The sequence below is a fragment of the Engystomops pustulosus genome, chromosome 4, assembly GCF_040894005.1.
Source record: "Engystomops pustulosus chromosome 4, aEngPut4.maternal, whole genome shotgun sequence".
Taxonomy (NCBI): domain Eukaryota; kingdom Metazoa; phylum Chordata; class Amphibia; order Anura; family Leptodactylidae; genus Engystomops; species Engystomops pustulosus.
Window position 1 is genome coordinate 213,447,253 of NC_092414.1, and position 26,258 is coordinate 213,473,510.

At 44.0% G+C, this 26,258-nt stretch overlaps 2 protein-coding genes across 2 annotated transcripts; both read right to left on the bottom strand.

Annotated features, from left to right (window-relative positions):
• On the bottom strand, nt 1–9,510 carry LOC140128276 (2-acylglycerol O-acyltransferase 2-B-like). The gene is made up of 6 exons (XM_072149854.1): nt 8,702–9,510; nt 3,962–4,140; nt 2,231–2,435; nt 1,863–2,037; nt 1,577–1,776; nt 1–1,056 (listed from the first exon to the last, which is right to left on the bottom strand). The coding sequence occupies exons 1-6, from the start codon at nt 8,793–8,795 to the stop codon at nt 902–904; spliced, it is 1,008 nt and encodes a 335-aa protein (XP_072005955.1). The 5' UTR covers nt 8,796–9,510; the 3' UTR covers nt 1–901.
• On the bottom strand, nt 8,968–26,258 carry LOC140128574 (uncharacterized). The gene is made up of 4 exons (XM_072150273.1): nt 26,156–26,258; nt 12,500–12,877; nt 10,257–10,399; nt 8,968–9,075 (listed from the first exon to the last, which is right to left on the bottom strand). The coding sequence occupies exons 1-4, from the start codon at nt 26,190–26,192 to the stop codon at nt 8,968–8,970; spliced, it is 666 nt and encodes a 221-aa protein (XP_072006374.1). The 5' UTR covers nt 26,193–26,258.

The following is a 26,258-nucleotide window of genomic DNA, read 5'->3' on the forward strand; positions in this document are numbered from 1 at the left end:
TCACACTTTAATCTAGAGACAAGACAAAACATCTGCATTTTTTTTTATACAAAATATATAATTTTATAAAATAATCCGGAAATAATGTGATCTGACAAAATGTTCCAGTATTTTCTTTAGGGCCATAAGTCTAAACATTTTTTAGCAATTTTGGAGAAAAACTCAAGTAACTTCACTTATTTGTTGATGATGTTTTTGAACATTTTTGAAGGTCCTGTAGTCTGTCCATGGGGGCAAGTTGAAAAACGGACCTTTAAAATCCATGACCCCAGTGCAAAGTCGATAACAGGACTTCACTGACCACATGTAACTTCTAATTCTATCTTCTTACATGGTAAAGGGACCTTGAAGGCTCTTAAGGTACCCAGGGTCAGGTGTCACTACCCATGGCTAGGCTTGTTCTCAGACTTTTGAAGCAGATGTTAGCGATGAACATTGGTGCCTGAAGGTCTTGACCAAGGACTCATTCACAACCATCGTCACATGCATCCATCTCACCCAATTATTGATAAATTGGCCAAAGAGTCATAGAGTCATGGAAACCTCAAAGAACCTGACCATACAAAGTCCACCCCTGTGTAACAGAGTCTGACAACCACATGGCTTCACCACCCCTTGAATGAACATGATCGGCCAAGACAATGGGCCTTCAGAGTCTAAAAAAGTAAGAACATCGATCTACACATGGATCATCTATGGTCCAGTAGAGTAAACTAGTAATTATCTGCAGCTACCAAGATGCAAAGCGTATCAGACGATGTTTTGTATATAGATGGTCCATATAGTCTTCTTTTACAGCAGGAATAAAGATCTTCCAAGGATCCTTCAAAAAACTTCTCTCTAGAAACTCTATAGCAGAGAAGACTCAACAATATCTCATTTCCAGATCTTCATGTCCACCTCAGCAGAGGACCAGTTGACATTCTTTTCCGATACCATATTTGGTCTTATGGGTCTCAAATAGATCCTTCAGCTTCTCTACATAGACAGCATGGAGGGACGTGATATCCTCAGAAGAAGGGGAGAGGTTCTTCACAACCGGGATAGGAGACCCCACTGAAACAGAGAGGGTAGAGGTGAGGGGTAGTGGAGCAGAGCTTACAATTCGAATACTAGAAGCATTGGCTCCATTCCATGTGTACGTATTGGCGACAGAGTATCTATTGGGCATGGGTCTAACTACCTACCAGGTCCATAGGTTAAGAAAGTCCAAGTTGGATGTTAGTCTTTAAGGTCGTAGGATCTGGAATCACTTACCACCTAAGGCTTCGCCCATATATATTTGATTTGGTAAGTGATTCCAGATCCTACGACCTTAAAGACTAAGATCCAACTTGGACTTTCTTAACCCATGGACCTGGTAGGTAGTTAGACCCATGCCCAATAGATACTCTGTCGCCAATACGTACACATGGAATGGAGCCAGTACGCAACCCATGGACCTGGTACAATCTAGAAATATTGGACCATTGCAAACATTTTCTATGGGACTCAACATTTTTTAGGACTCTAAAACAATAAAGTGTCAACTTTACTCTAAATGTGCGAATGGTAGTAGATTCCACCTTCTACTTACCTACAGTATACACTGGTCTTCTATGGGGAAGAAGCCCGAAGCTATACTGGAAGACTCCACGGCCGTGGAACAGCGGTAACGCCAGCCCCATCATTTTTTGTAGCTTCTCTTGGGTGGTCCTAAGCAAGGAACCGGGTGGGTTGTCCACCTGATAATAGAGGTTGTTCTCTCCAAATGATAAAACCGGGACCAAGTGAGCCCTGGACAGAAGAACAAGGGGCATCAGTTCTCTAGTGAAGGACTATTCCCCAATCTTATGTCTAATTTATACTTTCCAGGTCTTTACCCATGGGTCAAGGCCAATTTAATGAACCCAGTTCTCTTCATGATTTGAAGGGTCAGTTGTCCCGGTTTTGCATCTAGAGCTTCAGGAGGACCTCCGACTGCTATGACCAGAGCTTGTCCAGTGCTCTTCGTAGAAAGGAGGTGGGAGGCACTTTTTTTGTCAGAAGAAACAAGACCTGAAATTGAAGACGTTGACCATGAGAAGCTAATGAGATGTTTGAGAAAGACCTTCAAATGATCAAGAACATGCAAGGTTCTGGAGAAGACAGCTATGGCCAGGTATAGAGTGTGAAGAGTTAGAAAGATATTGAATAGAGAGACCCTTGGCCAATGATTTTGATCTCAATATAAGTTTGGGAGTCTACTTACACCCACTCATGATATACTCCCGAAAGAATGGGACCCGGAACCAGGCCGACAGCATCAGGAGATGTGGAGTGAGGCCTGGGAAGAGACACGAAAATCCTGTTCCTTCTGTGCAAAAATTTCCAAATGCTCCAACCACAAGAACCCCGTGAGGATGAAATCCGAAAATGTAATTGTGGCGAGGGTCCAGAGGGGCCGTCCGGACCAGCTGTAGGAATGGACACAGAGAGGAACCGGAAAATTATCACTCAAAGAGTTTTTCCTGGCAAAGCAGAAGCTGGTGCTCCAGAGCGAGGAAAAGGAGGAAAAGGAATTTATCATAACATTCATTCCTTAATAATAGATAGATAGAGATAGATAGATAGATATGAGATAGATATGAGATAGATAGATGGATAGATATGAGATAGATAGATATGAGATAGATAGACAGACAGATATGAGATAGATAGATAGACAGATATGAGATAGATAGATATGAGATAGATAGATAGACAGATATGAGATAGATAGATATATAGGAGATAGATATGAGATAGATAGATAGGAGATAGATAGATATGAGATAGATATGAGATAGATAGATATGAGATAAGAGATAGATAGATAGATTTGCAACACCCTCGCCGATGCAAGGCAGAGCTCTGTTTGCGAATACGTCCCACCATGTAGCTTGCAGCCTGTGTAGGGTCTGATCAGCCCCACAGCATGTCACTACATAGTCCCTAGATAACACAGATGAGTACTGCAGTGGTAGAACCTGCCTGGTAAGGCAGGAGTTAAGTGTTTTCTGTGATGTCATATGTGTCAGCCAATCACATGTGTTTCACTCTGTTTCTGTGAGCTGAGATGTAATTGGAGGAGCAGCCACCACCTGACCAGGGGGAGTAACAAAACCCCTAGTCAGGAAAGTTCTAGAGAGCAGTTAGCTGAGCAGTAGCTCAGAAGCAGACTGGAGTTAATCCAGTACAGACTCAAAGGAGTCTGTGCAGCTAGCACACCAGACCAGCGCAGGTGAGCCCGGCTCCCTGCCTGAAGCATGGAGCTAATAGCTAGTTAGCGAGAGGAAAGGGGTATCATCCTACCTTCAAGGGTGATAACTGAAGCAATCCAGGATAAAGCTGAAGCATCCTTCCAGGACACAGCTACCTCCCAGCCTGCCCTTTGCATCCAGGCTGAGGATCCATCCTGTGGCTCCCTCCAACTACATCTCCAGCATTCTACCATTCTGTCAAGGCATGTTGCTACAGTTCCTGTCGGTTCCAATAAAGAACTGTAAGTGGTTTTTGTTCTACCTCTGCCTCCGTCTGGTCCCTGCTACTACGGCTGTCACCATCACAGGCACCCTGTCCACCACACAGAGACCCATACTCTAGACACCAAAGGGTTGCCCCAGGGAGACCCGCTATAGCAGCCTCTCCCTCATCATTTCTTGCCAACACCACCCTGCTGGAGACCTGCCAGGCTGTAGGACAGCCCTCCGGTTCCCCATACCAAGCACCGTGACACTAGCGTGCCTAGGCCGCAACCGCCAGCCACTCAGGTACTGCGGGCCCCGGCTGACTCCAGGCCCCGAGAAAAGGCTAGGCCTCGGTGGGGGATGTTGCAGATAGATATGAGATAGATAGATAGATAGATAGATATGAGATAGATAGATAGATATGAGATAGATAGATAGATAGATAGATGGATACCAAACATTGGAATTACCTCCAGGGCTTTCTTCATACTTACTCTTATAGGGAAGTAATTGGCGAAGTACTTCCATACTGTCCAGCCTCGCACCCACTCGGACCTCCGGCCTCCTCTGGATGGGGTGTCCCAGTCTATGTAGAGCCACACAGAGTAGAGGAGGGGCAGGAGCCAGTACTGGGAGCAGAAGAGGAGGATGTAGAGCAGCAGGCAGCACTGTGCTGGAGATCAGGAGAGGAGACATGAAGGAGGGTCAATATGAAAGTAAATACTTTCAAAAAAATCATCTCACCAGAAAGTCCAGACAATCCTCAAGTCTCCGACTCCAACAGCTCCCACACGGACAACCTCGGCCACAGGTGTACACAGAGCAATAATTAGGAAGCACATCCAGCTGAGCACGGATAGTCGGCAGGTAGATAAAAAATAGCACAAAAAAGACATGTACAGCACAGTACATAGGATGGTATGATGGAAGGAAAGACATACAGGCTACAAGCCTACACGTCTCGGTACACGACCTTATTCATGGCTTGTAGCCTGCCGACTATTCGTGCTCAGCTGGATGCACTTTTACTTTTAATTATTGCACATGATGGAGGGAGCCCCAGTAACTGTCCTCACCATTATATTACCCATTGGGGTTTGGACTGCCAGGGGGGGGCAGTATTGTGCACATAATGGTTATATTACCCCAAATAGGAACAGCGCTCCATGTGGTCAGAGGTGGTACTGCAGGAAGGGATATATGATATGAGATGGTAGTAATAGAGCGAGATGAGAGAAAGCAAGGGATAGATGAAAAGAGCAAAGAGAGAAGGAAGAGAAGAAAGAGAGATGTATGTGACAGGAAAAAGAGGAGGGGAAAAGAGGGGAAGAGAGTAAAAAGATAAAGGTAACAGAGGGGAATGGGGGATGAAAGTGAAAAGAGAGGGGGAACAGAGTGGAAAGAGGGGGAACAGAGATGGATGGGACAGGGAAAAGAGGGAGGAGGGGGAGAGAAAGGGAAGAGAGTGAAAAGAGAGGGACAAAAAAGTGAAAAAGTTGGGAAAAAGGGATGTATTAGAGAGGGATGTGAGAGAGAGGGAAGTGATGGTTAGGAGAGGGAAAAGAGAAAGGAAGAGAATGAAAAGAGAGGTGGAAGAAAGAAAAAATTTAGTAAAAGAGAGTGAGAAGACAAAGGGAAGAGAGATGCATGGGACAGGGAAAAGAGGAAGGGGCAGAGAGAGGAGAGGGAGGGGGCAGAGAGAGGAGAGGAAGGGGGAGAGAGAGGAGAGGGAGGGGGCAGAGAGAGAAGAGGGAGGGGGCAGAGAGAGAAGAGGAAGGGGGCAGAGAGAGGAGAGGGAGGGGGCAGAGAGAGGAGAGCGAGGGGGCAGAGAGAGGAGAACGAGGGGGCAGAGAGAGGAGTACGAGGGGGCAGAGAGAAAAGAGGGAGGGGGCAGAGAGAGGAGCGGGAGGGGGCAGAGAGAGGAGAGGAGAGGGAGGGGGCAGAGAGAGGAGCGGGAGGGGGCAGAGAGAGGAGAGGGAGGGGTAAGAGAGAAGAGAGGGAGGGGGCAGAGAGAGGAGAGGAAGGGGGAGAGAGAGGAGAGGGAGGGGGCAGAGAGAGAAGAGGAAGGGGGCAGAGAGAGAAGAGGAAGGGGGCAGAGAGAGGAGAGGGAGGGGGCAGAGAGAGGAGAGCGAGGGGGCAGAGAGAGGAGAACGAGGGGGCAGAGAGAGGAGAACGAGGGGGCAGAGAGAAAAGAGGAAGGGGGAGAGAGAGGAGAGGAGAGGGAGGGGGCAGAGAGAGGAGAGGGAGGGGGCAGAGAGAGGAGAGGGAGGGGGCAGAGAGAGAAGAGGAAGGGGGCAGAGAGAGGAGAGGGAGGGGGCAGAGAGAGGAGAGCGAGGGGGCAGAGAGAGGAGAACGAGGGGGCAGAGAGAGGAGAACGAGGGGGCAGAGAGAAAAGAGGAAGGGGGAGAGAGAGGAGAGGAGAGGGAGGGGGCAGAGAGAGGAGAGGGAGGGGGCAGAGAGAGGAGAGGGAGGGGGCAGAGAGAGGAGAGGGAGGGGTAAGAGAGAAGAGGAAGGGGAGAGGGAGGGGGCAGAGAGAGGAGAGGGAGGGGGGAGAGAGAGAAGAGGAAGGGGGAGAGAGAGGAGAGGGAGGGGGCAGAGAGAGAAGAGGAAGGGGGCAGAGAGAGGAGAGCGAGGGGGCAGAGAGAGGAGAGCGAGGGGGCAGAGAGAGGAGAGCGAGGGGGCAGAGAGAGGAGAACGAGGGGGCAGAGAGAAAAGAGGAAGGGGGAGAGAGAGGAGAGGAGAGGGGGGGCAGAGAGAGGAGAGGGAGGGGGCAGAGAGAGGAGAGGGAGGGGTAAGAGAGAAGAGGAAGGGGAGAGGGAGGGGGCAGAGAGAGAAGAGGAAGGGGGAGAGAGAGAGGAGAGGGAAGGGGCAGAGAGAGGAGAGGGAAGAGGCAGAGAGAGGAGAGGGAAGAGGCAGAGAGAGGAGAGGAAGGGGGGAGAGAGAGAAGAGGAAGGGGGGAGAGAGAGAAGAGGAAGGGGGAGAGAGAGGAGAGGGAGGGGGAGAGAGAGGAGAGGAAGGGGGCAGAGAGAGAAGAGGAAGGGGGGAGAGAGAGGAGAGGGAGGGGGAGAGAGAGAAGAGGAAGGGGGAGTGAGAGAAGAGGAAGAGGGAGAGAGAGGAGATGGAGGGGAATAGAGAGAAGAGGGAGGGGGCAGAGAGAGGAGAGGAAGGGGGAGAGAGAGGAGAGGGAGGGGGCAGAGAGAGAAGAGGAAGGGGGCAGAGAGAGGAGAGGGAGGGGGCAGAGAGAGGAGAGGGAGGGGGCAGAGAGAGGAGAACGAGGGGGCAGAGAGAAAAGAGGAAGGGGGAGAGAGAGGAGAGGAGAGGGAGGGGGCAGAGAGAGGAGAGGGAGGGGGAGAGAGAGAAGAGGAAGGGGGAGAGAGAGGAGAGGAAGGGGGAGAGAGAAGAGAGGAAGGGGGCAGAGAGAGGAGAGGGAGGGGGCAGAGAGAGAAGAGGAAGGGGGGAGAGAAAGGAGAGGGAGGGGAAGAGAGAGGAGAGGGAGGTGGCAGAGAGAGGAGAGGGAGGGGGCAGAGAGAGAAGAGGAAGGGGGAGAGAGAGGAGAGGAAGGGGGCAGAGAGAGAAGAGGAAGGGGGCAGAGAGAGAAGAGGAAGGGCGAGAGAGAGGAGAGGGAGGGGGAGAGAGAGAAGAAGAAGGGGGAGAGAGAAGAGAGGAAGGAGGCAGAGAGAGAAGAGGAAGGGGGGAGAGAGAGGAGAGGAAGGGGAAGAGAGAGAAGAGGAAGGGTGGAGAGAGAGAAGAGGAAGGGGGAGAGAGAGGAGAGGGAGGGGGAGAGAAAGAAGAGGAAGGGGGAGTGAGAGAAGAGGGAGAGCGAGGAGATGGAGGGGAAGAGAGAGAAGAGGGAGGGGAAGAGAGAGACGAGGAAGGAGGAGAGAGAGAAGAGGAAGGGGGGAGAGAGGATAGGGAGGGGGAGAGAGAGGAGAGGAAAGGGGGAGAGAGAAGAGGAAGGGGGCAGAGAGAGAAGAGGAAGGGGGCAGAGAGAGGAGAGGAAGGGGGCAGAGAGAGGAGAGGAAGGGGGGGAGAGATGATAGGGAGGGGGAGAGAGAAGAGGAAGGGGGCAGAGAGAGAAGAGGGAGGGGGAGAGAGAGAAGAGGAAGGGGGAGAGAGAGAAGAGGAAGGGGGGAGAGAGAGAAGAGGAAGGTGGAGAGAGATGAGGGAGGGGGAGAGAGAGGAGAGGAAGGGGGAGAGAGAAGAGGAAGGGGGAGAGAGAGGAGAGGAAGGGGGCAGAGAGGAGAGGAAGGGGGGGAGAGAGAGGAGGAAGGGGGGAGAGAGGGGAGAGAGGAGAGGAAGGGGGAGAGAGAGGACAGGAGAGAGGAGTGGATACAGAGGAGGGGAAGGGGGAGAGAGAGGAGAGGAAGGGGGAGAGAGAAGAGGAAGGGGGAGAGAGAAGAGGAAGGGGGAGAGAGAGGAGAGGAAGGGGGCAGAGAGGAGAGGAAGGGGGGGAGAGAGAGGAGGAAGGGGGGAGAGAGGGGAGAGAGGAGAGGAAGGGGGAGAGAGAGGACAGGAGAGAGGAGTGGATACAGAGGAGGGGAAGGGGGAGAGAGAGGAGGGGAAGGGGGAGAGAGAGGAGAGGAAGGGGGAGAGAGAGAGGAGAGGAAGGGGGAGAGAGAGGTTTAATTAACAGGGGAAATGGTAGGGAAAGAGAAGGGAAAGAGAACAGAGGGGGGAGGAAAAGAGAGGGATGTGAGAGGGAAGAGGGAGAGAAGTGTTGGATGAGAGAGGAGAAAGAGATGGAAGAGAAACTTCAGAGAGGGAAGGAGGGTTAGAAGGAGGGTAAAGAGAGAGGAGAGGGGGAGAAAGAGAAAAGTGATGGAGTGAATGGTGAAAGGGGCATCAGAGAAATCAATGGGAGAAAAATATAAAAGGGAGCGAGGACTTGTGGTCAGGCGCGGTACTGCAGGTAAATTTATTATTATGTATCTACAGTGCAGTCTCCAATATACAGTATCTACCAGACATGTCAGGGGGAACCCTCCATCATATACTGAAGCTGAAGTACAACCCATAAGGTCTGGTAACTTTTGTAAAGCATTAAAGGAGATGCATCACAATATTATATAATACTCGTAGACTATACTATAGAATTGTAACCACAGCTCTGGATGTGACTAGAGTATAATGAATGAAGCATTTGAAGCCTCGGTTTTCCTTCCTCAGACCTAATGGCTCAGTGCCATGGGTGACGCACCCACCAGATCTGGATAGGAGAAGAAGAGAAGACTCACCCAGAGCCAGGAAGGAGAAGGTCCACTGGAGCACGGCCGCCGTCTGCAGCCTCCTGTCCAGGGGGACGTTCAAAGGGGCAAACTGGACCCACATGATCCTTAAAGGGAGGTGAAGAATAGACCGGAGACCAGGGAGGGGAAGAAGAGAGGACGAGCAGTCTCATCCCTGAGATATATAACTGCCCCTCCACTCCCCAGGGGCCCCTGCACTGTCTGACACACAGGGGCCCGTAGCAGCACGGCCACCTCCTCCTGATATCAGCCGCTCATTGGCCGAAGCTTGAGAAATGACTGGCACAAGATGTAGCAGAGTCAGGAAAGACACAAAGCAGAGCCAACAGGGGGAGAAGTGCAGGACATTGCACAGACGGCGGCTGGAAATAGTAACAGAAAAGTTCATAAAACTGTCAAAAGTTGACAGTAAAATTCCATAAATTTGGAGGTTGTGATCCTTCTGATACAAGATGACCTGGTGGTCCGGCAGACGCAGGCAGTGGGTCAGGAGTAATAGTGGGATCACTCTGGTATATAATTTGTATTATAGTGACACTTATCTACAATACTGCCTGGAATATATTCTTACAATAAATTGGTTCATTTTTAAAAATGTGGATATTTACCCCAATTACAACATTTAAACAGGCTACCAGGGCCCCCAGGGGTCTAGGTGGGATTATATATTGGCATCATTATATTGGTTTGGACACTTGGGAAGGTGGAGGAGCCGGTCATTACAAGTTTATATATATAACTTATAGGGAGTATTTATAATATGCTGGTGTATAATAACCCCGCAGATCCTCCTGCGCAGCCGGATACATCAAGAGGCTCCGGGCTTCTGATGTATCCGGCGTGTGGCTGTGCAGCGTTTATTTCTACGCCAGGTCCTACGTGAAAAGTCGCCCCCCTGCAGTGAGAGCACCGGTGAATGCCCCACACCAGGCCACTCCCCCGTCAGCCACGCCCACTCCCCTGCTGACCACACCCCCTCGGGTGAAGGTGACGGAAAAGGGAAAATGAACAAAAATGTTAGCAATAAGCTACTGTCCTGGCACAGAAACCCTGATAAAAGATTTAGGCCACACCCACCAATCCCAAAATTCCAGGATTCCTGATAATCCGGTATTATCAGGTTACAATGATAAGTAGTTACTCCATTTTCATCTATACACAGGAGTCATTGGTAAAAAAGATACATAAGACGTAGAAACCATCAACAAGCAGCTGTTGACGGATCTGATTTGTCCTTAGGATCCTGCGGTTTGCGGACTACTGTCCTGTGACTGGTGAGAACTTCCATGGTCTCTTATGAAAAGTTCCCAAATGTCTTCTACTCGTTAAGAAAAATATTGGGGTTCATTATTGTATATTAACACTAAAAAAAAAAAAAGGCCTAATAAGATGTCAACAGAATCTCATCTGCTTGTTGATGGTTTCCATCAAATTCTTACACTGAACTATAAAAGTGGATATAAAATAAAGGAATAAAAATAGCTATAAAAAAATTCATATATATATTTATAATTTTTTTGTGTTACTACATGCAAAATTTCACATGGATCCAGCTCCCCAAAAACATGCATGAGACAATAAACACAAAGGCAGAAAAGAGGATGAGGCAGAGGGGTGCAGCAGGGGGCGCTATAACAGGGAGGGATGATGGGAAATTGGGAACCTCCAGATGGGATGATGAGGGTCCTATAAAACAGAGATAAATGGTTAATTACACATGGTTGGGAGGATTTAGCCATTGAGGTGGGGGCCGTCATCGGGTATCGTCCTATGAATAGGCAGGTGAGGTACTGCCAGCGCTCATCCAATTGGGACTTCAAATTCCCATCTGATCTCATATACTGGGGCTCCAGTCTGGTCCAGTCGCGATCCAGCAGCGCGTTGTCCGACGAGGATTCGGGTTCTGCCAGGATTCACTAAGGTCGTGCGCCCGATATCCACCAGGTATCACTGCTGCACCGAGGTCCGCCGGAGTTCACCTTCCTCTTCCTGATGCATCTGAGTGCTTGACCTTGCGACACAAAACGTTTTTTAAATTCTGGGGTCTTTTCGAATTCCGCGGTTTTTCCGAATCCGTCTGACAGTCACGCCCCCCGATTTCTGTCATGTGAAAGGCGACGCCGATGCACCAAAATCCGATCGCGTGCAGCAAAATCCCGGGGCATTTCAGCGCAAATCGGAAAACGTCGGGCAAACCCAATGAAAGTGCGCGATTCGGACCCTTAGTAAATGAGCCCCATTGTATAGATCAAAGCTATATAAGTAGCACAGGAAGTTCATCAAGTTCTTCATTAACTTGAAAGGATCGGGATCCTTGTGACCTCTTAATAAATCGCACCAAACCCACCACCAAGTGCACCAAACATTGCACCAGACCCCAACCCTATGGCGCACGCGATCGGATTTTGGCGCATCGGCGCCGGCTTTCACGAGTCACAAATCGGGGATGTGGCCATCGGACAACCCGACGGATTCGGAAAAAACGGGGAATTTAAAAAATGTTTTGTGTCGCAAGATCAAGCACTCACAAGGAAGAAGAAGGTGAACTCCGGCGGACCTCGGCGCAGCAGCAACACACTGTGGATATTGGGCGCACAACTTTAGTGAATCCCAGCAGACCCAAATCCTCGTCAGATAACGCGCCGCAGGCTTGCGACTGGACCAGGTACGTAATTGTACCCCTATATGTTTAATATATCTTTACAAATTGTAGTGCAATGTCTCTGCTTCCATTTTTTGAAGGAAGAAGCTCTCTCTGCCTCTCCCACAGCAGAAGTCTCAGCGATAAAATATCAATCAATATAAATACATAATATTTGTTTAACAAATAACAAAGGCAGGAGGAATTTCTTAAAAATTTGCTTTGGGTACATAATTCCCATCATGCATTTGTTATAAGCCGGAATTTATACTCTAACTTCTATAGGAGGAGAATTTTTGTAGGCCAACGGCCCACCATGCTGAGCATGAGAAGTTCCACTACATATTGAGGCCTTGGGATGTTTTGTGTCTTTTCTCTCCGACTTCTCTGGGATTGATCGACCTCATAAACAAGATATCAAATGGTCGACTCACCCCGGGGTCAGATCAACAGTGGAGGCATGTACCAGCCTAATGAATTCACCCATCTGTGACTGGCATGTAGCCCATTGTGTGTGATGGGCCCATGTGAGAAGAGGATGGCATGTAGGCCTACACAAACACCTGGTTAAACCAAGATCAAATGGGGATTTAAAAGGGTATTCCGCCCAAAAAAATTGTAGGTGGACCATTTTAACCAGTTAGATTGAGGGTTTTTTTTACTAGTTGTGAACCATAGACGTCATGGAGTAACCAAGAGGTGGCCTTGGCTTGGTGGATCCTCCTAATGTGTTGAAGAGCAAAAAAAAGTTTACTAACCATGTTTCCATTCTGCTCCTACAGAAATTCTGTGCTATAATGGATGGTTTGATGAATGTATATGTAGAAATTACCCTGAAGGTCCATCTACTATATAGGTGGACATACATTCTCTATACAAATCTCAGGACCTCAAATAGCTACTGGCCTTGGGCTGGTTGAAGTCCACACAAGATTGGTGGAGGTGTTGGAGGTTGGAAGGATGGCCAAGCTACCCCATTTAGGACATCCTCATATCCTTATAACAAGGACCTACTGTATGGCCACATTGACCATTCCACTACACTAGACCAATCAGAGATGTTGAATTTTGTAAGTTTCGTAGAAATTTATCAGTACCCAAATTTCGACACCATAACATCTACCACAGAGACTTTAGAAACTAACCTGTAATAGGACCTTCCACCACATTGACCAAGGTCCCATTACCCTTCCGGTACATTCTAGGAAGAGGGCTGTGGATGGTGATTCCACATATATACCGGGCACTGTCCTCAGGGGTGACCCCAGCAATGGTCAGGTTACTCCTGGACAAATCATTACTGAGGAAAACTTGGAAGCCATCCAGACTCGATACGTTTTGCTGCTTGTGGCCCTGAATATTCTGGAACTGAAAGACGATGGTATTCTTCCAAGACCAATGGAAGGTGACGGCAGATGGAGAAGACACATGGTGGGTGATGGAACAATGAAGAACTACAGGTTCTCCTTCATAGACGTGTACAGATTCTGGCCACTGAGAGACCGTCCAAGACCAAACCCCGCCTGAGGGAATAAGATCAACTGAGAATTAGAAGACATGTCTATATAAGTATATACAGGAGATCCCCAGGTTATACCAGCTGTACATATATCATTATATACAGGAGATCCCCAGGTTATACCAGCTGTACATATATCATTATATACAGGAGATCCCCAGGTTATACCAGCTGTACATATATCATTATATACAGGAGATCCCCAGGTTATACCGGCTGTACATATATCATTATATACAGGAGATCCCCAGGTTATACCAGCTGTACATATATCATTATATACAGGAAATCCCCAGGTTATACCGGCTGTACATCTATCATTATATACAGGAGATCCCCAGGTTATACCGGCTGTACATATATCATTATATACAGGAGATCTCCAGGTTATATCAGCTGTACATATATCATTATATACAGGAGATCCCCAGGTTATACCAGCTGTACATATATCATTATATACAGGAGATCCCCAGGTTATACCGGCTGTACATATATCATTTTATACAGGAGATCCCCAGGTTATACCGGCTGTACATATATCATTATATACAGGAGATCCCCAGGTTATACCGGCTGTACATATATCATTTTATACAGGAGATCCCCAGGTTATACCGGCTGTACATATATCATTATACACAGGAGATCCCCAGGTTATACCAGCTGTACATATATCATTATATACAGGAGATCCCCAGGTTATACCGGCTGTACATATATCATTATATACAGGAGATCCCCAGGTTATACCAGCTGTACATATATCATTATATACAGGAGATCCCCAGGTTATACCAGCTGTACATATATCATTATATACAGGAGATCCCCAGGTTATACCGGCTGTACATATATCATTATATACAGGAGATCCCCAGGTTATACCAGCTGTACATATATCATTATATACAGGAGATGCCCGGGTTATACCGGCTGTACATGTATAACTATATACAGGAGATCCCCAGGTTATAGCGGCTGTACATATATCATTATATACAGGAGATCCCCAGGTTATACCAGCTGTACATATATCATTATATACAGGAGATCCCCAGGTTATACCAGCTGTACATGTATCATTATATACAGGAGATCCCCAGGTTATACCAGCTGTACATATATCATTATATACAGGAGATCCCCAGGTTATACCGGCTGTACATATATCATTATATACAGGAGATCCCCAGGTTATACCGGCTGTACATATATCACTATATACAGGAGATCCCCAGGTTATACCGGCTGTACATATATCACTATATACAGGAGATCCCCAGGTTATACCGGCTGTACATATATCATTATATACAGGAGCTCCCCAGGTTATACCGGCTGTACATATATCATTATATACAGGAGATCCCCAGGTTATACCAGCTGTACATATATCATTATATAGAGGAGATCCCCAGGTTATACCGGCTGTACATATATCATTATATCCAGGAGATCCCCAGGTTATACCGTCTGTACATATATCATTATGTACAGGAGATCCCCAGGTTATACCGGCAGTACATATATCATTATATACAGGAGATCCCCAGGTTATACCAGCTGTACATATATCATTATATACAGGAGATCCCCAGGTTATACCGGCTGTACATATATCATTATATACAGGAGATCCCCAGGTTATACCGGCTGTACATATATCATTATATACAGGAGATCCCCAGGTTATACCGGCTGTACATATATCATTATATACAGGAGATCCCCAGGTTATACCGGCTGTACATATATCATTATATACAGGAGATCCCCAGGTTATACTGTCTGTACATATATCATTATATACAGGAGATCCCCAGGTTACACCGGCTGTACATATATCATTATATACAGGAGATCCCCAGGTTATACCAGCTGTACATATATCACTATATACAGGAGATCCCCAGGTTATACCGGCTGTACATATATCATTATATACAGGAGATCCCCAGGTTATACCAGCTGTACATATATCATTATATACAGGAGATCCCCAGGTTATACCGGCTGTACATATATCATTATTTACAGGACATCCCCAGGTTATACCGGCTGTACATATATCATTATATACAGGAGATCCCCAGGTTATACCGGCTGTACATATATCATTATATACAGGAGATCCCCAGGTTATACCGGCTGTACATATATCATTATATACAGGAGATCCCCAGGTTATACCAGCTGTACATATATCATTATATACAGGAGATCCTCAGGTTATACCAGCTGTACATATATCATTATATACAGGAGATCCCCAGGTTATACCGGCTGTACATATATCATTATTTACAGGAGATCCCCAGGTTATACCAGTTGTACATATATCATTATATACAGGAGATCCCCAGGTTATACCGGCTGTACATATATCATTATATACAGGAGATCCCCGGGTTATAAAGGCTGTACATATATCATTATATACAGGAGATCCCCAGGTTATAGGAGCTGTACATATATCATTATATACAGGAGATCCCCAGGTTATACCGGCTGTACATATATCATTATATACAGGAGATCCCCAGGTTATACCGGCTGTACATATATCATTATATACAGGAGACCCCCAGGTTATACCGGCTGTACATATATCATTATATACAGGAGATCCCCAGGTTATAGCGGCTGTAGATATATCATTATATACAGGAGATCCCCAGGTTATACCGGCTGTACATATATCATTATATACAGGAGATCCCCAGGTTATACCGGCTGTACATATATCATTATATACAGGAGATCCCCAGGTTATACCGGCTGTACATATATCATTATATACAGGAGATCCCCAGGTTATACCGACTGTACATATATCGTTATATACAGGTGATCCCCAGGTTATACCAGCTGTACATATATCATTATATACAGGAGATCCCCAGGTTATACCGGCTGTACATATATAATTATATACAGGAGATCTCCAGGTTATACCGGCTGTACATATATCATTATATACAGGAGATCCCCAGGTTATACCGGCTGTACATATATCATTATATACAGGAGATCCCCAGGTTATACCAGCTGTACATATATCATTATATACAGGAGATCCCCAGGTTATACCGGCTGTACATATATCATTATATACAGGAGATCTCCAGGTTATACCGGCTGTACATATATCATTATATACAGGAGATCTCCAGGTTATACCGGCTGTACATATATCATTATATACAGGAGATCCCCAGGTTATACCGGCTGTACATATATCATTATATACAGGAGATCCCCAGGTTATACCGGCTGTAGATATATCATTATATACAGGAGATCCCCAGGTTATACCGGCTGTACATATATCATTATATACAGGAGATCCCCAGGTTATACCGGCTGTACATATATCATTATATACAGGAGATGCCCAGGTTATATACCAGCTGTACATATATCATTATATACAGGAGATGCCCAGGTTATATACCAGCTGTACATATATCATTATATACAGGAGATCCCCAGGTTATACCAGCTGTACATATATCATTATATATAGGAGATGCCCAGGTTATATACCAGCTGTACACATATCATTATATACAGGAGACCCCCAGGTTATACCAGTTGTACATATATCATTATATACAGGAGATCCCCAGGTTATACCGGCTGTACATATATCATTATATACAGGAGATCCCCAGGTTATACCGGCTGTACATATATCATTATATACAGGAGATCCCCAGGTTATACCAGCTGTACATATATCATTATATACAGGAGATCCTCAGGTTATACCAGCTGTACATATATCATTATATACAGGAGATCCCCAGGTTATACCGGCTGTACATATATCATTATTTACAGGAGATCCCCAGGTTATACCAGTTGTACATATATCATTATATACAGGAGATCCCCAGGTTATACCGGCTGTACATATATCATTATATACAGGAGATCCCCGGGTTATAAAGGCTGTACATATATCATTATATACAGGAGATCCCCAGGTTATAGGAGCTGTACATATATCATTATATACAGGAGATCCCCAGGTTATACCGGCTGTACATATATCATTATATACAAGAGATCCCCAGGTTATACCGGCTGTACATATATCATTATATACAGGAGACCCCCAGGTTATACCGGCTGTACATATATCATTATATACAGGAGATCCCCAGGTTATAGCGGCTGTAGATATATCATTATATACAGGAGATCCCCAGGTTATACCGGCTGTACATATATCATTATATACAGGAGATCCCCAGGTTATACCGGCTGTACATATATCATTATATACAGGAGATCTCCAGGTTATACCGGCTGTACATATATCATTATATACAGGAGATCCCCGGGTTATACCGGCTGTACATATATCATTATATACAGGAGATCCCCAGGTTATACCAGCTGTACATATATCATTATATACAGGAGATCCCCAGGTTATACCAGCTGTACATATATCATTATATACAGGAGATCCCCAGGTTATACCGGCTGTACATATATCATTATATACAGGAGATCCCCAGGTTATACCGGCTGTACATATATCATTATATACAGGAGATCCCAAGGTTATACCGGCTGTACATATATCATTATATACAGGAGATCCCCAGGTTATACCGACTGTACATATATCGTTATATACAGGTGATCCCCAGGTTATACCAGCTGTACATATATCATTATATACAGGAGATCTCCAGGTTATACCGGCTGTACATATATCATTATATACAGGAGATCTCCAGGTTATATCAGCTGTACATATATCATTATATACAGGAGATCCCCAGGTTATACCGGCTGTACATATATCATTATATACAGGAGATCCCCAGGTTATACCGGCTGTAGATATATCATTATATACAGGAGATCCCCAGGTTATACCGGCTGTACATATATCATTATATACAGGAGATCCCCAGGTTATTCCGGCTGTACATATATCATTATATACAGGAGATGCCCAGGTTATACCGGCTGTACATATATCATTATATACAGGAGATCCCCAGGTTATACCGGCTGTACATATATCATTATATACAGGAGATCCCCAGGTTATACCGACTGTACATACATCATTATATACAGGAGATCCCCAGGTTATACCGGCTGTACATATATCATTATATACAGGTGATCCCCAGGTTATACCGGCTGTACATATATCATTATATACAGGAGATCCCCAGGTTATACCGACTGTACATATATCGTTATATACAGGTGATCCCCAGGTTATACCAGCTGTACATATATCGTTATATACAGGTGATCCCCAGGTTATACCGGCTGTACATATATCATTATATACAGGAGATCTCCAGGTTATACCGGCTGTACATATATCATTATATACAGGAGATCCCCAGGTTATACCGGCTGTACATATATCATTATATACAGGAGATCCCCAGGTTATACCGACTGTACATATATCGTTATATACAGGTGATCCCCAGGTTATACCAGCTGTACATATATCATTATATACAGGAGATCTCCAGGTTATACCGGCTGTACATATATCATTATATACAGGAGATCCCCAGGTTATACCGGCTGTACATATATCATTATATACAGGAGATCCCCAGGTTTTACCGACTGTATATATATCGTTATATACAGGTGATCCCCAGATTATACCAGCTGTAGATATATCATTATATACAGGAGATCCCCAGGTTATACCAGCTGTACATATATCATTATATACAGGAGATCCCCAGGTTATACCGGCTGTACATATATCATTATATACAGGAGATCCCCAGGTTATACCAGCTGTACATACATGACTATATACAGGAGATCCCCAGGTTATACCGGCTGTACATATATCATTATATACAGGAGATCTCCAGGTTATACCGGCTGTACATATATCATTATATACAGGAGATCCCCAGGTTATATCAGCTGTACATATATCATTATATACAGGAGATCTCCAGGTTATACCGGCTGTACATATATCATTATATACAGGAGATCCCCAGGTTATACCAGCTGTACATATATCATTATATACAGGAGATCCCCAGGTTATACCGGCTGTACATATATCATTATATACAGGAGATCCCCAGGTTATATCAGCTGTACATATATCATTATATACAGGAGATCTCCAGGTTATACCGGCTGTACATATATCCATATATACAGGAGATCCCCAGGTTATACCGGCTGTACATATATCATTATATACAGGAGATCCCCAGGTTATACCGGCTGTACATATATCATTATATACAGGAGATCCCCAGGTTATACCGGCTGTACATATATCATTCTATACAGGAGATCCCCAGGTTATACTGGCTGTACATATATCATTATATACAGGAGATCCCCAGGTTATACCAGCTGTACATATATCATTATATACAGGAGATCCCCAGGTTATACCGGCTGTACATATATCATTATATACAGGTGATCCCCAGGTTATATCAGCTGTACATATATCATTATATACAGGAGATCTCCAGGTTATATCAGCTGTGCATATATCATTATATACAGGAGATCTCCAGGTTATATCAGCTGTACATATATCATTATATACAGGAGATCCCCAGGTTATACCGGCTGTACATATATCATTATATACAGGAGATCCCCAGGTTATACCGGCTGTAGATATATCATTATATACAGGAGATCCCGAGGTTATACCGGCTGTACATATATCATTATATACAGGAGATCCCCAGGTTATACCGGCTGTACATATATCATTATATACAGGAGATCCCCAGGTTATACCAGCTGTACATATATCATTATATACAGGAGATCCCCAGGTTATACCGGCTGTACATATATCATTATATACAGGAGATCCCCAGGTTATACCGGCTGTACATATATCATTATATACAGGAGATCCCCAGGTTATACCAGCTGTACATATATCATTATATACAGGAGATGCCCAGGTTATATACCAGCTGTACATATATCATTATATACAGGAGATCCCCAGGTTATACCGGCTGTACATATATCATTATATACAGGAGATCCCCAGGTTATACCGGCTGTACATATATCATTATATACAGGAGATCCCCAGGTTATACCGGCTGTACATATATCATTATATACAGGAGATCCCCAGGTTATACCGGCTGTACATATATCATTATATACAGGAGATGCCCAGGTTATATACCAGCTGTACACATATCATTATATACAGGAGACCCCCAGGTTATACCGGCTGTACATATATCATTATATACAGGAGATCCCCAGGTTATATACCAGCTGTACACATATCATTATATACAGGAGATCCCCAGGTTATACCGGCTGTACATATATCATTATATACAGGAGATCTCCAGGTTATACCAGCTGTACATATATCATTATATACAGGAGATCCCCAGGTTATACCGGCTGTTGATATATCATTATATACAGGAGATCCCCAGGTTATACCGGCTGTACATATATCATTATATACAGGAGATCCCCAGGTTATACCGGCTGTACATATATCATTATATACAGGAGATCCCCAGGTTATACCGGCTGTACATATATCATTATATACAGGAGATCCCCAGGTTATACCAGCTGTACATATATCATTATATACAGGAGATGCCCAGGTTATATACCAGCTGTACATATATCATTATATACAGGAGATCCCCAGGTTATACCGGCTGTACATATATCATTATATACAGGAGATCCCCAGGTTATACCGGCAGTACATATATCATTATATACTGGATATCCCCAGGTTATACCGGCTGTACATATATCATTATATACAGGAGATCCCCAGGTTATACCGGCTGTACATATATCATTATATACAGGAGATCCCCAGGTTATACCGGCTGTACATATATCATTATATACAGGAGATCCCCAGGTTATACCGGCTGTACATATATCATTATATACAGGAGATCCCCAGGTTATGCTGGCTGTACATATATCATTATATACAGGAGATCCCCAGGTTATACCAGCTGTACATATATCATTATATACAGGAGATCCCCAGGATATACCGGCTGTACATATATCATTATATACAGGAGATCCCCAGGTTATACCGGCTGTACATATATCATTATATACAGGAGATCCCCAGGTTATACCGGCTGTACATATATCATTATATACAGGAGATCCCCAGGTTATAACGGCTGTACATATACCATTATATACAGGAGATCCCCAGGTTATACCGGCTGTACATATACCATTATATACAGGAGATCTCCAGGTTATACTGGCTGTACATATATCATTATATACAGGAGATCCCCAGGTTATACCGGCTGTACATATATCATTATATACAGGAGATCCCCAGGTTATACCGGCTGTACATATATCATTATATACAGGAGATGCCCAGGTTTTACCGGCTGTACATATATCATTATATACAGGAGATCCACAGGTTATACCAGCTGTACATATATCATTATATACAGGAGATCCCCAGGTTATACCAGCTGTACATATATCATTATATACAGGAGATCCCCAGGTTATACCGGCAGTACATATATCATTATATACAGGATATCCCCAGGTTATACCGGCTGTACATATATCATTATATACAGGATATCCCCAGGTTATACCGGCTGTACATATATCATTATATACAGGAGATCCCCAGGTTATACCGGCTGTACATATATCATTATATACAGGAGATCCCCAGGTTATACTGGCTGTACATATATCATTATATACAGGAGATCCCCAGGTTATACCGGCTGTACATATATCATTATATACAGGAGATCCCCAGGTTATACCAGCTGTATATATATCATTATATACAGGAGATCCCCAGGTTATACCGGCTGTACATATATCATTATATACAGGAGATCCCCAGGTTATACCGGCTGTACATATATCATTATATACAGGAGATCCCCAGGTTATACCGGCTGTACATATATCATTATATACAGGAGATCCCCAGGTTATGCTGGCTGTACATATATCATTATATACAGGAGATCCCCAGGTTATACCAGCTGTACAGATATCATTATATACAGGAGATCCCCAGGATATACCGGCTGTACATATATCATTATATACAGGAGATCCCCAGGTTATACCGGCTGTACATATATCATTATATACAGGAGATCCCCAGGTTATACCAGCTGTACATTTATCATTATATACAGGAGATCCCCAGGTTATACCAGCTGTACATATATCATTATATACAGGAGATCCCTAGGTTATACCGGCTGTACATATATCATTATATACAGGAGATCCCCAGGTTATACCGGCTGTACATATATCATTATATACAGGAGATCCCCAGGTTATTCCACCTGTACATATATCATTATATACAAGAGATCCCCAGGTTATACCGGCTGTACATATATCATTATATACAGGAGATGCCCAGGTTATACCGGCTGTACATATATCATTATATACAGGAGATCCCCAGGTTATACCGGCTGTACATATATCATTATATACAGGAGATCCCCAGGTTATACCGACTGTACATATATCGTTATATACAGGTGATCCCCAGGTTATACCAGCTGTACATATATCGTTATATACAGGTGATCCCCAGGTTATACCGGCTGTACATATATCATTATATACAGGAGATCTCCAGGTTATACCGGCTGTACATATATCATTATATACAGGAGATCCCCAGGTTATACCGGCTGTACATATATCATTATATACAGGAGATCCCAAGGTTATACCGACTGTACATTTATCATTATATACAGGAGATCCCCAGGTTATACCAGCTGTACATATATCATTATATACAGGAGATCCCTAGGTTATACCGGCTGTACATATATCATTATATACAGGAGATACCCAGGTTATACCGGCTGTACATATATCATTATATACAGGAGATCCCCAGGTTATTCCACCTGTACATATATCATTATATACAAGAGATCCCCAGGTTATACCGGCTGTACATATATCATTATATACAGGAGATGCCCAGGTTATACCGGCTGTACATATATCATTATATACAGGAGATCCCCAGGTTATACCGGCTGTACATATATCATTATATACAGGAGATCCCCAGGTTATACCGACTGTACATATATCGTTATATACAGGTGATCCCCAGGTTATACCAGCTGTACATATATCGTTATATACAGGTGATCCCCAGGTTATACCGGCTGTACATATATCATTATATACAGGAGATCTCCAGGTTATACCGGCTGTACATATATCATTATATACAGGAGATCCCCAGGTTATACCGGCTGTACATATATCATTATATACAGGAGATCCCAAGGTTATACCGACTGTACATATATCGTTATATACAGGTGATCCCCAGGTTATACCAGCTGTACATATATCATTATATACAGGAGATCTCCAGGTTATACTGGCTGTACATATATCATTATATACAGGAGATCCCCAGGTTATACCGGCTGTACATATATCATTATATACAGGAGATCCCCAGGTTATACCGACTGTACATATATCGTTATATACAGGTGATCCCCAGGTTATACCAGCTGTACATATATCATTATATACAGGAGATCCCCAGGTTATACCGGCTGTACATATATCATTATATACAGGAGATCCCCAGGTTATACCGACTGTACATATATCATTATATACAGGAGATCCCCAGGTTATATCAGCTGTACATATATCATTGTATACAGGAGATCTCCAGGTTATATCAGCTGTACATATATCATTATATACAGGAGATCCCCAGGTTATATCAGCTGTACATATATCATTATATACAGGAGATCTCCAGGTTATATCAGCTGTACATATATCATTATATACAGGAGATCCCCAGGTTATACCGGCTGTACATATATCATTATATACAGGAGATCCCCAGGTTATACCGGCTGTAGATATATCATTATATACAGGAGATCCCCAGGTTATACCGGCTGTACATATATCATTATATACAGGAGATCCCCAGGTTATACCGGCTGTACATATATCATTATATACAGGAGATCCCCAGGTTATACCGGCTGTACATATATCATTATATACAGGAGATCCCCAGGTTATACCAGCTGTACATATATCATTATATACAGGAGATGCCCAGGTTATATACCAGCTGTACATATATCATTATATACAGGAGATCCCCAGGTTATACCGGCTGTACATATATCATTATATACAGGAGATCCCCAGGTTATACCGGCTGTACATATATCATTATATACAGGAGATGCCCAGGTTATACCGGCTGTACATATATCATTATATACAGGAGATGCCCAGGTTATATACCAGCTGTACACATATCATTATATACAGGAGACCCCCAGGTTATACCGGCTGTACATATATCATTATATACAGGAGATCCCCAGGTTATATACCAGCTGTACACATATCATTATATACAGGAGATCCCCAGGTTATACCGGCTGTACATATATCATTATATACAGGAGATCCCCAGGTTATACCGGCTGTAGATATATCATTATATACAGGAGATCCCCAGGTTATACCGGCTGTACATATATCATTATATACAGGAGATCCCCAGGTTATACCGGCTGTACATATATCATTATATACAGGAGATCCCCAGGTTATACCGGCTGTACATATATCATTATATACAGGAGATCCCCAGGTTATACCAGCTGTACATATATCATTATATACAGGAGATCCCCAGGTTATACCAGCTGTACATATATCATTATATACAGGAGATGCCCAGGTTATATACCAGCTGTACATATATCATTATATACAGGAGATCCCCAGGTTATACCGGCTGTACATATATCATTATATACAGGAGATCCCCAGGTTATACCGGCTGTACATATATCATTATATACAGGAGATCCCCAGGTTATACCGGCTGTACATATATCATTATATACAGGAGATCCCCAGGTTATACCAGCTGTACATATATCATTATATACAGGAGATCCCCAGGTTATACCGGCTGTACATATATCATTATATACAGGAGATGCCCAGGTTATATACCAGCTGTACACATATCATTATATACAGGAGACCCCCAGGTTATACCGGCTGTACTTATATCATTATATACAGGAGATCCCCAGGTTATACCAGCTGTACATATATCATTATATACAGGAGATGCCCAGGTTATATACCAGCTGTACATATATCATTATATACAGGAGATCCCCAGGTTATACCGGCTGTACATATATCATTATATACAGGAGATCCCCAGGTTATACCGGCTGTACATATATCATTATATACAGGAGATCCCCAGGTTATACCGGCTGTACATATATCATTATATACAGGAGATCCCCAGGTTATACCAGCTGTACATATATCATTATATACAGGAGATCCCCAGGTTATACCGGCTGTACATATATCATTATATACAGGAGATGCCCAGGTTATATACCAGCTGTACACATATCATTATATACAGGAGACCCCCAGGTTATACCGGCTGTACATATATCATTATATACAGGAGATCCCCAGGTTATACCGGCTGTACATATATCATTATATACAGGAGATCCCCAGGTTATACCGGCTGTACTTATATCATTATATACAGGAGATCACCAGGTTATACCGGCTGTACATATATCATTATATACAGGAGATCCCCAGGTTATACCAGCTGTACATATATCACTATATACAGGAGATCCCCAGGTTATACCGGCTGTACATATATCATTATATACAGGAGATCCCCAGGTTATACCGGCTGTACATATATCATTATATACAGGAGATCCCCAGGTTATACCAGCTGTACATATATCACTATATACAGGAGATTCCCAGGTTATACCAGCTGTACATGTATCATTATATACAGGAGATCCCCAGGTTATACCGGCTGTACATATATCATTATATACAGGAGATCCCCAGGTTATACCAGCTGTACATATATCATTATATACAGGAGATCCCCAGGTTATACAGGCTGTACATGTATCATTATATACAGGAGATCCCCAGGTTATACCAGCTGTACATATATCATTATATACAGGAGATCCCCAGGTTATACCAGCTATACATATATCATTATATACAGGAGATCCCCAGGTTATACCGGCTGTACATATATCATTATATACAGGAGATCCCCAGGTTATACCAGATTGCTGCATAACTCTATTTACAAGAAAATAAGCTTGATTTTTTAAAACATCTAAATAACTTTTTGATGTTTGATCACCTGAGAGCAGTATGGATATAATCCCGGTAATCCACATGACGTCTCCTTGTGCTGATTGTACAGAAACTCAAGATCTTTGTGTCACCACCAGAGAATGAGGTCA

Coding starts and splice junctions, on each gene's coding strand:
- LOC140128276 (XM_072149854.1), bottom strand. CDS start 8,795: ATGTGGGTCCAGTTTGCCCCTTTGAACGTCCCCCTGGACAGGAGGCTG. Junction 1,777..1,862: donor AAATTGGCCTTGACCCATGG/GTAAAGACCTGG, acceptor TCTTCTGTCCAG/GGCTCACTTGGTCCCGGTTT. Junction 1,057..1,576: donor AAGACCAGTGTATACTGTAG/GTAAGTAGAAGG, acceptor TCTCTGTTTCAG/TGGGGTCTCCTATCCCGGTT.
- LOC140128574 (XM_072150273.1), bottom strand. CDS start 26,192: ATGTGGATTACCGGGATTATATCCATACTGCTCTCAG. Junction 12,878..26,155: donor TATATCCATACTGCTCTCAG/GTGATCAAACAT, acceptor TTATTCCCTCAG/GCGGGGTTTGGTCTTGGACG. Junction 10,400..12,499: donor GGTGGAAGGTCCTATTACAG/GTTAGTTTCTAA, acceptor TCTGTTTTATAG/GACCCTCATCATCCCATCTG.